This window comes from Rattus rattus, chromosome 14 (genome assembly GCF_011064425.1).
Source record: "Rattus rattus isolate New Zealand chromosome 14, Rrattus_CSIRO_v1, whole genome shotgun sequence".
Taxonomy (NCBI): domain Eukaryota; kingdom Metazoa; phylum Chordata; class Mammalia; order Rodentia; family Muridae; genus Rattus; species Rattus rattus.
Window position 1 is genome coordinate 2,059,454 of NC_046167.1, and position 12,312 is coordinate 2,071,765.

The 12,312-nt window shown below is 37.5% G+C and overlaps 1 protein-coding gene across 1 annotated transcript in view; it reads right to left on the minus strand.

Moving 5' to 3' along the window:
* Positions 1 to 12,312, minus strand: part of Myo3a (myosin IIIA) — a 186,403-nt gene that overhangs the window by 120,060 nt on the left and 54,031 nt on the right. The window contains exons 9-12 of the mRNA XM_032884634.1: positions 6,186 to 6,285; positions 3,823 to 3,939; positions 2,480 to 2,584; positions 2,301 to 2,384 (exon numbers count right to left, since the gene is read on the minus strand). Of these exons, the coding sequence (XP_032740525.1) occupies positions 2,301 to 2,384; positions 2,480 to 2,584; positions 3,823 to 3,939; positions 6,186 to 6,285 (406 nt within the window). The remainder of the gene's footprint in view (positions 1 to 2,300; positions 2,385 to 2,479; positions 2,585 to 3,822; positions 3,940 to 6,185; positions 6,286 to 12,312) is intronic.

Sequence of the window (12,312 nt, forward strand, 5' to 3'; positions counted from 1 at the left end):
AATAGATTGTGAGCCATGTACCAGGTTTTAGTTAAAACAAGGTTTTAGTTTTCTTACGTTGCCGGGAATAGAGTCCAGAGTTTAAAATATGGCAGACAAGTACTTTATCATCGAGGGGTAGTCACAGCTCTATAACATTTACCTTTTGGGCTTATTAATAGTCACTGTAAATATTTGTATGTACATGGGCTTTTATTTCCTTGCTAGGTAGCAGCAGGGTTCTTGAGTTGCATGGAAAATGCAGTTTCACTGTTGAAGAAGCCCTAAGTTGCTTTCCAAAGTGACTGTGCTGTCTTACTACCATTGTTCTCAGTCACCACTAATTGGCATTGTCATTAAAAACAGATGAGAGCCCAGATGCTCCAGGACTAGTCAACACTTCCTCTTCTCAAACTCTTAAACAACAATCTTTAGCCACTTTAGTAAGCATACGGACGAATCTAATTAAAGTTGTAATATGCATTTCCCAGTGTTGAATGATATGGAGCAACCTTAGGAATGGTGACAGACATATACACAGCACTTTTAGAATTGACCATTCAGTTGTTGTCCATTTCTTGTCATTTAATTTCTTAATTTAGGGTTTAGTGCATTTTTGTATTTCTATCTTTTATTAGATATAAATTTGTTAACATTTCCTCTTGAACAAAGCTTACATAGGCATTTGCTTTAACGTTAACAATATGGTCAGATCATGGAATCAAAGTCTTCTTTTTATGAGTTGTGTACTTTGTGTTGAATTTAAGAAATCTTTTATTAATGTAATACCACAATAGCCTTCCCTACTTTGTTTTATAGTCTGTGGTTTTCTATTGATACTTAATATCTATTCGAGTTAACTTTCTATAACCCGAGGTCTAGACTGAGGTTGTGCTTGTGAGGGTACACGAAACTCCTCAATACTGTTTTTTGAAAATTAATTATATTAGGTGACTAACCCTGTTTGACAAAAATAAGTATGTGCAGACTCTAGTCTGTTCCACGAGTCTGTCTGTCACCATTTGGAACCCTGTAGTAAGTCAGAAAGAACACAGCCCTCTGAATTCGTTCTTTAAAAAAACCTGTTTGGTTCCTTTGCCTTTTCATGCAGCTTCCCCCCTCCAACTTGGCACACTAATGCCCATTCAATACTGCTGCTGGAGGAGAAGGAGGAGGGGATGGGGGATGGCAGGTTATTACATACAAATAATTTTATAGGGAAGACAGAAAGGGGGGCCTTTTTAGAGAAGGGGAGGGAGGTAAACACAGAAGGAGGGAGATGGGTAAAATAACAATAAGGAAGCCTGAAAAAGCCACAAGGAATCAAACTATTGACTACTCGATTTAAAAAATTATAATACACATAATTATGCAAATATAGTTTTAATGACCTTTTCTCTTCTGGGAGGATGGTGCTCCTTCCAAAATCCAAAGACCACCTACCAACTGCTCCAATACCAGACACGAGAAGCTCTTTCTGGAGTTATTCACCAGGGCTATCCAGGAGATCCCCAAAGCATCCAGCCTCTGGCTGTTACCTTTGTTTTACCCCGAGAGGTGAAAGGCCTCTACTGCAGAAGACATCATGCACTTGGGAAGCAGAACCCAGAGATCTTTGAACTGAAATTGATGTAAACACACCGTCTCTGAGGACTAGCTTTCATGGTACCAGAGGGAACTATGCAAGTTTCCAAAGGAAGAAAGCAGCCAACAGTCCTATCCAGCCATGATGCCTGTGAACCACATCAATGATCAACCCAGAATGATAGCTTAAGTGTCCAGTATGGCATGCATACTTTTAGGCAACTAATGGCTTTTTAATCGGACTTCAGACCCACTCAACAGAACAGAAAGCCTTGCCTGTTACCAGAAACCTAGCTAACAGCTCAGTGCCAATGAAGACACTGTAATTGGAGGAGAATCTACAATCACTAAGTTACTAAACCAGCATAATCTCTTAAACCTTATAAAAACTTTTGTCCTTGTACTTACAGATAAATGTGGCATCCACCCCTCACCATGTAAACTCCTTTTTGTACCAGAGATCATGAAAGAAAACCACGATCAATCAAAACACAGAGTTGAAGAACACAGTCCCAGTGGATACGTCTACAAAACACTCCCACACATGAGGCTTAGGGAATGTTGCTCCTAACCACTGAGATCGCTCCCATCCCTGTTGATATATTTTAAAATTCAAATGGTAAGAATCGTATCTCACCATTTGCATGCATTATCAAGTATGGGAGCTAGTGAATACTAATGTAATTATTTATCGAAACACAAATATTTCTATTATGACAGGAAAGAAATAATTCTACCTTTCCAAGCACAGTGAGGTGTTGGACCAGAAGATGAGCACTCTCTGTCTTGCCAGCACCACTTTCTCCAGAAATAACAATGCACTGCAAAGGAGGGAAAGGAAGTCGTGAGAGGACTGCATCTCAAGGAAACTCAGTGGCTCCCAGTGAAGTAAGGGATGTGGGAAAGCCTGCCTTACCTGATCTGCATTATATGTCACCATAGACTGGTATCCCAAGTCAGCCATTGCGAAAATGTGAGGGGGATTGGCAGTTCTCTTTGCTCCAATATACAACCTCGAAAGCTGCAGTTAAAAGTGGATAAATCTTATAGAGATTTTTTTGTCTTGTTTCTGTTTTTATAGATTATTTATATATATATATACATATATATGTATATATTTATATAGACAGTTTTATTATTGGAAGCCAAAGATAAACAAAATCTACTGGAGCAAAACATTATTCACATATGTTCTTCATGTATGTATGTATGTATATATATGTAGTATTATATATGCATGTATGTGTAAATATGCATAAAACATCCACAGTGTGTGTGTGTGTGTGTGTGTGTGTGTGTGTGTGTATGTTTGTGTGTGTGTGTGTGTGTAGGGACTAGTTCATATACTGAATACAACATGAAATGACAAAGTGACAGAGTGGTGGTGGCATTTAAATGATTCTACATGCTATTTCAATGGAGAGCTTAAGGCTTCCAAATGTGATTATTTGTTTATGTGAAAAACTTCACAAATAATAGAATCAGAAATTCAGTTTTGACTACTTCTTGGATATGGCAATGTCTGACATGTGACACCTTTTTCCTATCTCTTGATTTAATTTTTACAATCTCACTTGATTTGTATGAAATTGTCTCATTAATTGAGAGCAGAATTTTACTAAGCCCAACCTTTTTATAGCCCAGGCCAATGTTGGGAAGCATATTCTTATCCTGTACATTTTAGACTGGCATTTAAATGAGCTATTAAGCATAATATTAAATAATGTTTTAAAATGAATAGATAACTAAAAGACAATAGGTCTAATTAAAAATGAAAAACAGTCTTGTTTCATTCTATATTTAAAGCTTTAGTGGCTGAGTAATTGATAATTAAATACTTTTCCTCATAAAGCATACAGTGTATGGTAGCAATGAACCAATTACCACATTAAGAGAAATTAAAAATATCACAATGACAAATTTTACAGTCCTTATGTATGCTATATGTAAAAATGATGTAGCTATATTTTGACTCTCCAATGCTCAGTTCAGAGACAGACATTGAGTATATTCATTTTTAGATATCATTTGGGAATAGGCTGTTACTAGGAAAACCATGTAATTCACAATCTCACACATATTTTTTGGAAAAAATACCATAAATAGTACTTACATTGATTTCATATATTTTTCCTATGAATATATCTATGTTTGAGTGACCAATTTGTAACCGTTTTCTCAAAGGGTTGGCATCCATTTTAATTAAGAGTCTGACTACTAAAGTTATTTGTACAAAGGGAATATAAACCACACACATACCTTTGTGGAATAAAGACCCAGGCTCTGAAAAGGGTTAAGCGCAATGAGTATATCTCCCACATAGATATAGATCTGATCTCTGGAATAACACTTCTCAAGGTGTTCAGACACTGTGTTCTGCAACAAGATAAAAACAATTTCCCTCTCTTAATCAGCATTAAGTACAGCGTCAAAGGCCTGCAGTCCTAGCATGCAGGATGGTGAGTCAAGAGGATCCGTGGAGAGGGGGAGGAGAAGAAACAAAGTCGTTTGAGTCCAGCTGCACTTTAAAAGCTGAACAGGAATTAATATAAACACTTGGAATCTTGACTGAGGCTTAGAACGAGATCCCAATAGCGAACCAAATACCACCATGCTTGTAAACCAGGTGACTTCACAGGCCATCATGCTCGTAAACCAGGTGACTTCACAGGCAACCACATGACTTTGAAGGGTAAAGTAGAATATCATTTTTATTTTTTTTTAAGATGGGGTCTCATGATGCAGTCCTGGTTGGCTTGGAATTCATTATACAAAAAGGCCAGCTTAGAACTTACAGAGTCTTTGGCTATGCTATGCTGGCATTAAGGTTGTGTACTGCCATGCCCGCTGGAAATGCTGATCTTAAGTGCACTTTACGAAGGGTCTATATTTTGCCCATTATATATTGTATGTTATATCTACATACAGTATGTTAAATTACTAGTTAAATAATCTTCAAGGAAATAAGTCAGTGTAGCAGATGAAATAAAGAGGACTCTAGAACAAAAAGAGAAGAAAGAGTGTGCATGATTTTATCCCAATTCAAGGTGATTTAATGGTGGTGTGCCTTCTACTTAGACATATGGGTATGTGAAGTAAAAAAATTCAGAAAGTAACCTGTCCAGTTAATCACATGATTATATGAATTGATTTTAACAGTGTTCCAATTATCATGGGAAGTCCACAACACAAAATAAAAGCAAAAGATCTCGAGTAAACCAGGGAGAAAAATATAAAACTCAGACAGGAAATTAATATGCAGACTGATAGCTGATATGATTGGTGAAATATTTACACTACTCAACCTATGTCTTCACAGCATTGGGAGATTTGGTAGGAAATGATTCAGAAAGGCAAGAACGATCTCTGGCTTGCAAATACTATTGGATTTCAAGATCTATGATGATCCTGATGGTTATTTTGAGGAAATTGTTTACATATTCTGAGTTCACTACAATGACTGTGTTAATCATCTTTCCACAAATAGTTGAGATAAATCAACTTGTAAACAGAAATGGATTGTTTTGTAGGATTAAAGTGGTATTTGTTCTTTTGTTTTTGGTCCTGGATGGGGCTATACATCGCAGTGGAAACACGTGTCCCATATCACATAAAGAAAAGGCCAGGATGTACCTACATTCCCCTTCAAGGGCGTGCCTCATATTGGACTAAGACTTCCCATCAGGTTCTGTACAGCAGCCCCTTCCGGCCCAGAAAGCCCATTGTTTTCATCAACTGATGTGGGAACAGGACTGAGGAGGTGGTGGGAGGTGGGATGAGAGGCAATGGTGTCAGCGAATGAATGAATGAATCCTGGGAATCAGACTCCGGAGACCAGCATCAAGGTACAAGTCTCCATCACACTTTTTTCTTCAGAAGATTGATCGCCACATCCCTTATAAACTGAAGCTTTGCTCACCCTTGTTGATGTAATTTGGGTTTGGGGCTTTATAAATCCTAATCTGCCTTTCTCTAGGATTGAAAAATGTTGTCAGCATGAGCGTCTCTTGACTACATGCCATTAAAAGACTCTTACTCTGACCCTCCTTGAATGCCATTCTTCTGTATATTTTGTGGGTAGGACATGAGTCAGACATGGTGGCTCATGTCTATAATCTCACCACATGGGGAGAACAGACATAGGATTGATGCAAGGTTGAGAACAGCCTGAGCTATTTACAATGAGTTCCAAAGCAGCCAGGGCTACATAGAGAGACCAGGCCTCAAAAAAAGCTAGAAAGAGGCACATACACAGAAATATATGCATGCATGCACACATACTGTACACAAGCAGATATCATGTATGACATTATAGATGATATTTAAAGAACCTTTTGTATATATCAGTTCTCGAAATAAAAAAAACATGTAGATGGAGTGGAGAGATGTCTCAGAGTTTAGAGCCATTGTTTCTTTTTCGGTAGTCCCAAGTTCCATCCCCACTTCCCACATGGCAACTCACAATTATCTATAACTCGAGTCCTAGGGAATCTGATGCCCTCTCCTCTCCACCAGCTATGCACACGGTGCACAAGTAGGCAAAAGATTCACACATACAAAATACAGTAATTCTAGATCTCATAAAAATTAGAATGTTTAAATTTAATTAAACTCAATCTTACCTCATCCAAAACATCTAGGGTGGCCAAATCATCTACATCCTTCAGACTGGAAATGAGAGATCTATTTAAGTTACCTTTCTTGGTATGAATTCGTTCATGCCTGTGAAGAAAATCCATTTCTGACTTAGGAATTTATTGCTGATCTGTGTGGAAGTTTTAGGTACACAGGGTACTGGAAATCTCTTCGGTGCTGTTTATAGACTGAATGAGAGCATGCTAGAAAATATCATCACATATTTGGATCTTTAATTTTCTCCTTGGCATTAGAAAAACACCACATATTAAACTTACAGTACCTCACAAATGATTGAAGGGACATCATTTCTAGTATGAACCTTCCTTGAGTAATTTGAAATGGGAAAAGAAGGATTATCACTGGTTAAAAATATGAAGAAGTATCATTGACATTTCGATATGTGGTTGAAGCTACTACAGATATTGAATTTAGAACTCCTGAATTCACTTGGTATATGATTTTTTTCTGAGGTAATGTCAGGCCACTGACAGTAGAAATACAGTCATTTTCAAATCTTTCCAGGAATAAACATTACAAAATTTTGAAATATTAAATGAGTACATAGAAAATTGATTTCACTTTTGGCTCTGAAGTCTCCCACCCCTAATTAGGAAGCTACCTGAATTTGCTATCTGCTAGCAAAGGAAAATTAATTTTCTCTACTGGTGTCTCACTGGGTATATTAACACACTTAGGAGTAGGTTCTGTGGTCAGCCATAGATGGTCAACACAAAACAAACTCCATGGTGTTTTCGTAGATCCAGAAGGTTCTATACGAGCTGCTATAGGAAGAAAGCAATCAATATCAGTAATGCCCATAATCCATGTCAATGGTCAGCATGTCAAGATATCCCCCTAAGTGTACAATAGTGGCACTTATATCCATGTAGTAACCAACAGTTATCTAATTGGATGTGAGTCCTGCTCAACAGGAGAGAAATTATGCAGGGTACATCCTGACTTCTCCAGCAGGATTTGTGCATAGTTTTTCCTCCACATTTTCTATATTAAGCAGACAACATCTTTTATATTCTGCTACACACAAAGAGATTAATTTGTTTTGATATATCCTTTTTTAAAAAATGGAAAAAGAAATCCAATTATCCATTTTGACTGAGGACAGTCTCTAGATTTTTCACCTATTGCTACGAGTCCATTTAGCATAAAAATTGTTGCCGGAGGATGACAAGGGGCAGCTGGTAAAGAGCAGAAAGGTCAATATTTAGATGGCTGAGGTCCAGCCTGCCTTTCTGTGAAGCCAGCCTCTGTGATGCTTTTGGTTCTGGCTGTCAAAAACCTAGGCAAAATGTGGTTATATGATGCTTAATAATTCCAGATGGTGCCTCATTGTCTACAGACAAACTTAACACTTCCCTGGCATGAAACTCATGATCTTCACAATATTGTAGCACTTTTAGTATCATTGCCTATCTCTGGGCATGACATCCTCCAGGCCAGGTGTTTTAAAGACTCTGTGCTAGTCTCTGTTTTTCTTGCTCAGAATTGTTTCACTTTTATGTGTGGAAAATTCCACTTATCCTTCACAGATAAGTGTAGATATACCTGCCCCATGAAGTCATTAGAAAACTTGACAGAACATACTATGAAGTTCTCCAATTGGTTAAATGGGTATATGCTCATATTTTTCTACCAAACAGTGAAAACCTAGGTTTATCCATATCCATATCTGTGGATATAAGATCTTCTTCTTCTTCTTCTTCTTCTTCTTCTTCTTCTTCTTCTTCTTCTTCTTCTTCTTCTTCTTCTTCTTCTTCTTCTTCTTCTTCTTCTTCTTCTTCCTTCTCCTTCTCCTTCTCCTTCTTCTCCTCATTATTATTATTATTATTATTATTATTATTATTATTGTTTGCCATTTGCATTTCCTCCTTTTTTAAATTGTCCATTCAATTCATTTGCCCATCCACTAACTGGATGATTTGGAGTTCGGTGTTTAATTTTTGAACTCTATCAAGTCTGTTCATTAATCTCCTGTTTTGCGGGCAGTTGGCAAAGTTTTTCTCAGATTTGGAAGGGTATCTTTCCATTCTGCTGATGTTTATTGTTTTTGGTTTGTTTTGTTTTCTGTGAAAAAGCTTTCAATTAATTCCCTTTGTCAATTCTTGGGAAGATTTCCTGTGTTCCTTTTAGAAATTCCATGAGCATGGGGTAGAGTCTCTCCCCTTAGTGGCTAAGTTCATGACTAGGTATTTTATTTTTATATTTTGATTTACCATGAATGGGAATTTATTCCTGATTTCTATCTTGCCAAGTACCCTATTGATATGGAGAACAGCTACTGATTTTGGTGTGTTGACACCAAAGAGTAAGGACAAAGAGTAATGACACTGGGCACAATTCTCATGTTCCTGGAATTAGAAGAAGTGTTTCACTGTCCTGCATTTAGTGTACTGTTGGCTGTACATTTGTTATACTGTGGTCTGTTCCTTACTTTCCTATGTTTGTCTGTATTTTTATCATGAAGTGATGTGGGGCTTTGTCAGAGGCCATTTACTGCATCTGTCAAGATAATCATGTAATTTATCATTTATGTCTATTTATGTGTGTATTACACTTGTTGATTTTCATATGTTGAAGTAGCCCCACCTCCCTGGAATAAAACCAAGATCTTAAGATTTCTTTTTTTGTGCTGTGAATGTCCAGGGGATCTGTAGAAATGTGTTCTCTTTTGTTTCTTAATTATTCTGGATGGAGGCCTAACAGTTTTATTGATCATTTCAAATTGCCAGCTTTGTTTTTTTATATTTCCTGTCTTGATTTCCTGTTTTAAATGCCACTATTTTCTGTAGTAATTTTCAATCATATATTTCTTTTAACATACTTTGAAATTACTTTTGTAGTTACCTAAAGTAGAAGCCTAGAAGATCGAATTTTAGATTTATTTCCTATTTTAGGCATTCAGTACTACGAGTTCTTGATCTGATGATCTCATGTGTCTACCATCTCTAAGTCTGGCTATAATACTTGTTTTGATTCTTCCAATTGTATTGTCACTGTATGTATATTTCAATGTTTTGGGGTGGGGGCTCTGGTATTTTCTCTTGATAACCAAATAGGATGCATTGGGTAAAATGAACACCCATAAATTGGCTTCATTATATCATGGAGGGAGGGGCTGAAAATCAATGCAGCATGCAGTAGACTGCTGTGCCGATCCAGTCTGATCCTCCCAGGGATCTGCACTGAGAACATAGCAAGCACTTATGATTCTCCTGTGTCTCACCTCTCCTCCCTGTTCTTGGAAGGTAGGGTGGGGGGTGGTTGATTATTTTCCTTTTTCCAGGTGGGCTAAAGTTGAAGAACCCAAGTCTCTCTAGCCTGTGTTTTACTTTGATAAAATACATCCTGTTGAACTCATTTTTTCTCTCTCTCTGATGTTTTCCAGTATTCATTCTGAGAAGCCAGTTGGTCTCCTAGAAGCGAAACAGAAACATGGGAGTTTCTTGTGACTGTGACTTTTGTTGTTTTTAACTCTCTAACTTGCTCAAATGTGGCATCCAGGAGGTCATCAAACACCGTGCTCTTGTCTCAGCACACTTCTAGAAAAGCCCTCTACTCATGGGTTCCTGCTCAGTAAGAAGAAATTCTCCTCATCTGCCTGCTCATTAGTTCAAACCTGCAGGCAGCAACTCCTCCCATTATTCTCTGGGATAGACTCAAGAATTACTAATGATTGCATCTGTTTACCTTTCTGCTAGCTGTTAGGAGGAGCAATGACCTCTGAGATCTTTTACACAGTAGAATGGAATGAGCCTTTAAGAAATTGTATTTGTGAATGACAATGACAAGAGAAATACTTGTTACTCTATTCTTATAAATTTAAGGGGAAGAGAATATGGTTGAATTGTAAGACTTCCTCTTTCTTACCAATATGTCTGAATTACTGCAAATAATGAGGATGGTCATTTTAAACACAAGTCCAAACTGCCACCCTGCTCAGTATTCTTAGGTATCACTCAAAGAAAAGTTGTCAGGTCTGACTCCAACCCTACCCTATTGTCCCCCCTGTCTTCTATCATTACATCATTATGTTTTAATTTAGGATTCTAATATAATTACACCATTCTCCCCTTCTTTTTCCATCATCCAAGCCCTCTCTTATAGACTCCTCCTTGTCCTCTTTCAAGTTTATCTATCTTCTATCCTAACAACCTCCCTACTCACCACTCTCTAGCCTAGTGACTCCATGTTGGCAATGTCTCTGACACTCAGAACACTCCTGTGTCTGTGACTCTGCTGTGACTTTTTTCTACCCAGATAGAGAGCCACACAATCATACACCACCCCAGGATCAGAAATCTAACTGACTACTTTTAACACTGGAGTCACACTCCCCATCCAAAGAATTCTTAGTCCTCCTTTCTGCCCTTTTTTTTTTGCTTTGTTTTAATTTAGTGTGGATAACTATCTAACTATCTATTATACTATGACTCTCTCTCTCTCTCTCTCTCTCTCTCTATATATATATATATATATATATGTATATATATATATATATATATAACCCATAGGCATTTAAGCCCTGCCAGAAGAGAGTTATTTTGTTGTAATTTCCTGGCTGATAATCCCATATTCTCCTTGAACAGATTCTTGTAAATGATAAGTACCCAAAATTTATTTCTTGGGTAAATCGGTGAATTTTTTACTTTTGGTAAAGGTTCATTGCTGTAATACTGAAGACAACTCATTTTTTAAAAAAATCATTTTTATAAACAATAGAAATACCCAAAGAGAGATATAACTGTATATTTCAAGATGGTTTTATACTTTTAATATCTTTTTTCTTGGTCTTTATTTCATAGACTTGGCTGACATTTTTGTTCCTTTATTGAATGTTTGCTTTCTTTAAGGCTCAGAGGAAGCAAAGCCAAAGTCCTTCTATAAGACTTCGTCCTCTTGTGAGAAGTACAGCTTGTGAACCAGACCGTATCTCCTATTTACTCTGTAATACTGGAGAGACATAGCTTCACGCTGTAAATAATTTCTTTTTGTTGTCAAAGGTCACCAATACCCTCAGGGGTAGTTATTACAGCTTTGTGTGTGTTTCAGTTTTACACACTGAAGAAAGAAATAACTCTTGCTGCCCTGAAGTTAAAATTTCATCGTTACTATTTAGTTGTATGCCTGTAACAGAGCAGCCTTGTTTGCTTTACTTTAGTTAAAAATACTCGTGTAAATGGCAACTTTTATCATCTAAGGTGATCGGGGAGCCACTGGGGTTGAAGAGCAATCCTTGTCAAACAGAAATCTCATCAATGCTTTTGTGTTTGTTCTTTATCCATCTTTACATTTCAGTAACAAAGACAACTGTTAGGACCAATGGGGATTCAGACTCTCACTACTGTGCCCTGGAAAGCTAGTCTTTATTTCCTTGCTTCTTAGCTCCTTTGCCTTAAGTGTGCTATCTTGAACTGATGGTGGAAAAGAAGGCAGCACCAGCCCAGTCAGCTCTCCAGACCGTCCTGTCAGCTACAGTAATTGATGCTACAATTGCCCAGTTCCTACTAAAGTTTGAACTGCCCTCTCCATTCACAGAGACCCAATACTTCCCTAAAGATGTATTTCCATGTGACATGAAGAGATACATACATGTTCATTAAACTTGTGGCTGTACCAGAAGTGGGGTGAAGTTGGAAAGTTATGTAGAAAAGTATAAAAATTGAAACCTTCAGCTGATACTTAAAGCTCACACTTCATTGAACAATTACAAACAAGTAAAAATAATTTCATCTTTTTTGTCCAGTTACTGTTTACCTCTTTGTTTCCAATGGAGGAGCTTCCTGGACCTTGCACAAAGGCCAAGTCCTTTGCTATGTGATTGTGTTCTTAGTTCACTGCTGTGACTATCTCCTCTCCTGTGTATTGAGCTAGCCCAGTCCTTCCATGGGCATCCAGTAGTCTAGGACCTCTCATTTGCAAATACTCTTTGATCCCTGTCTTCCTAGCCTCTCTTCCTTTTCATTTCTTTACAGTTAGTTAGCAACTTCACTGTCCTGTCTCTTCATCTCCCTGTTTTCCTTAATTTCTCTCCATTCTGCTAGTCAAAACCATCAGAGAACTCCATGTTTGTCCCTCACTGACACAGGCAACTCT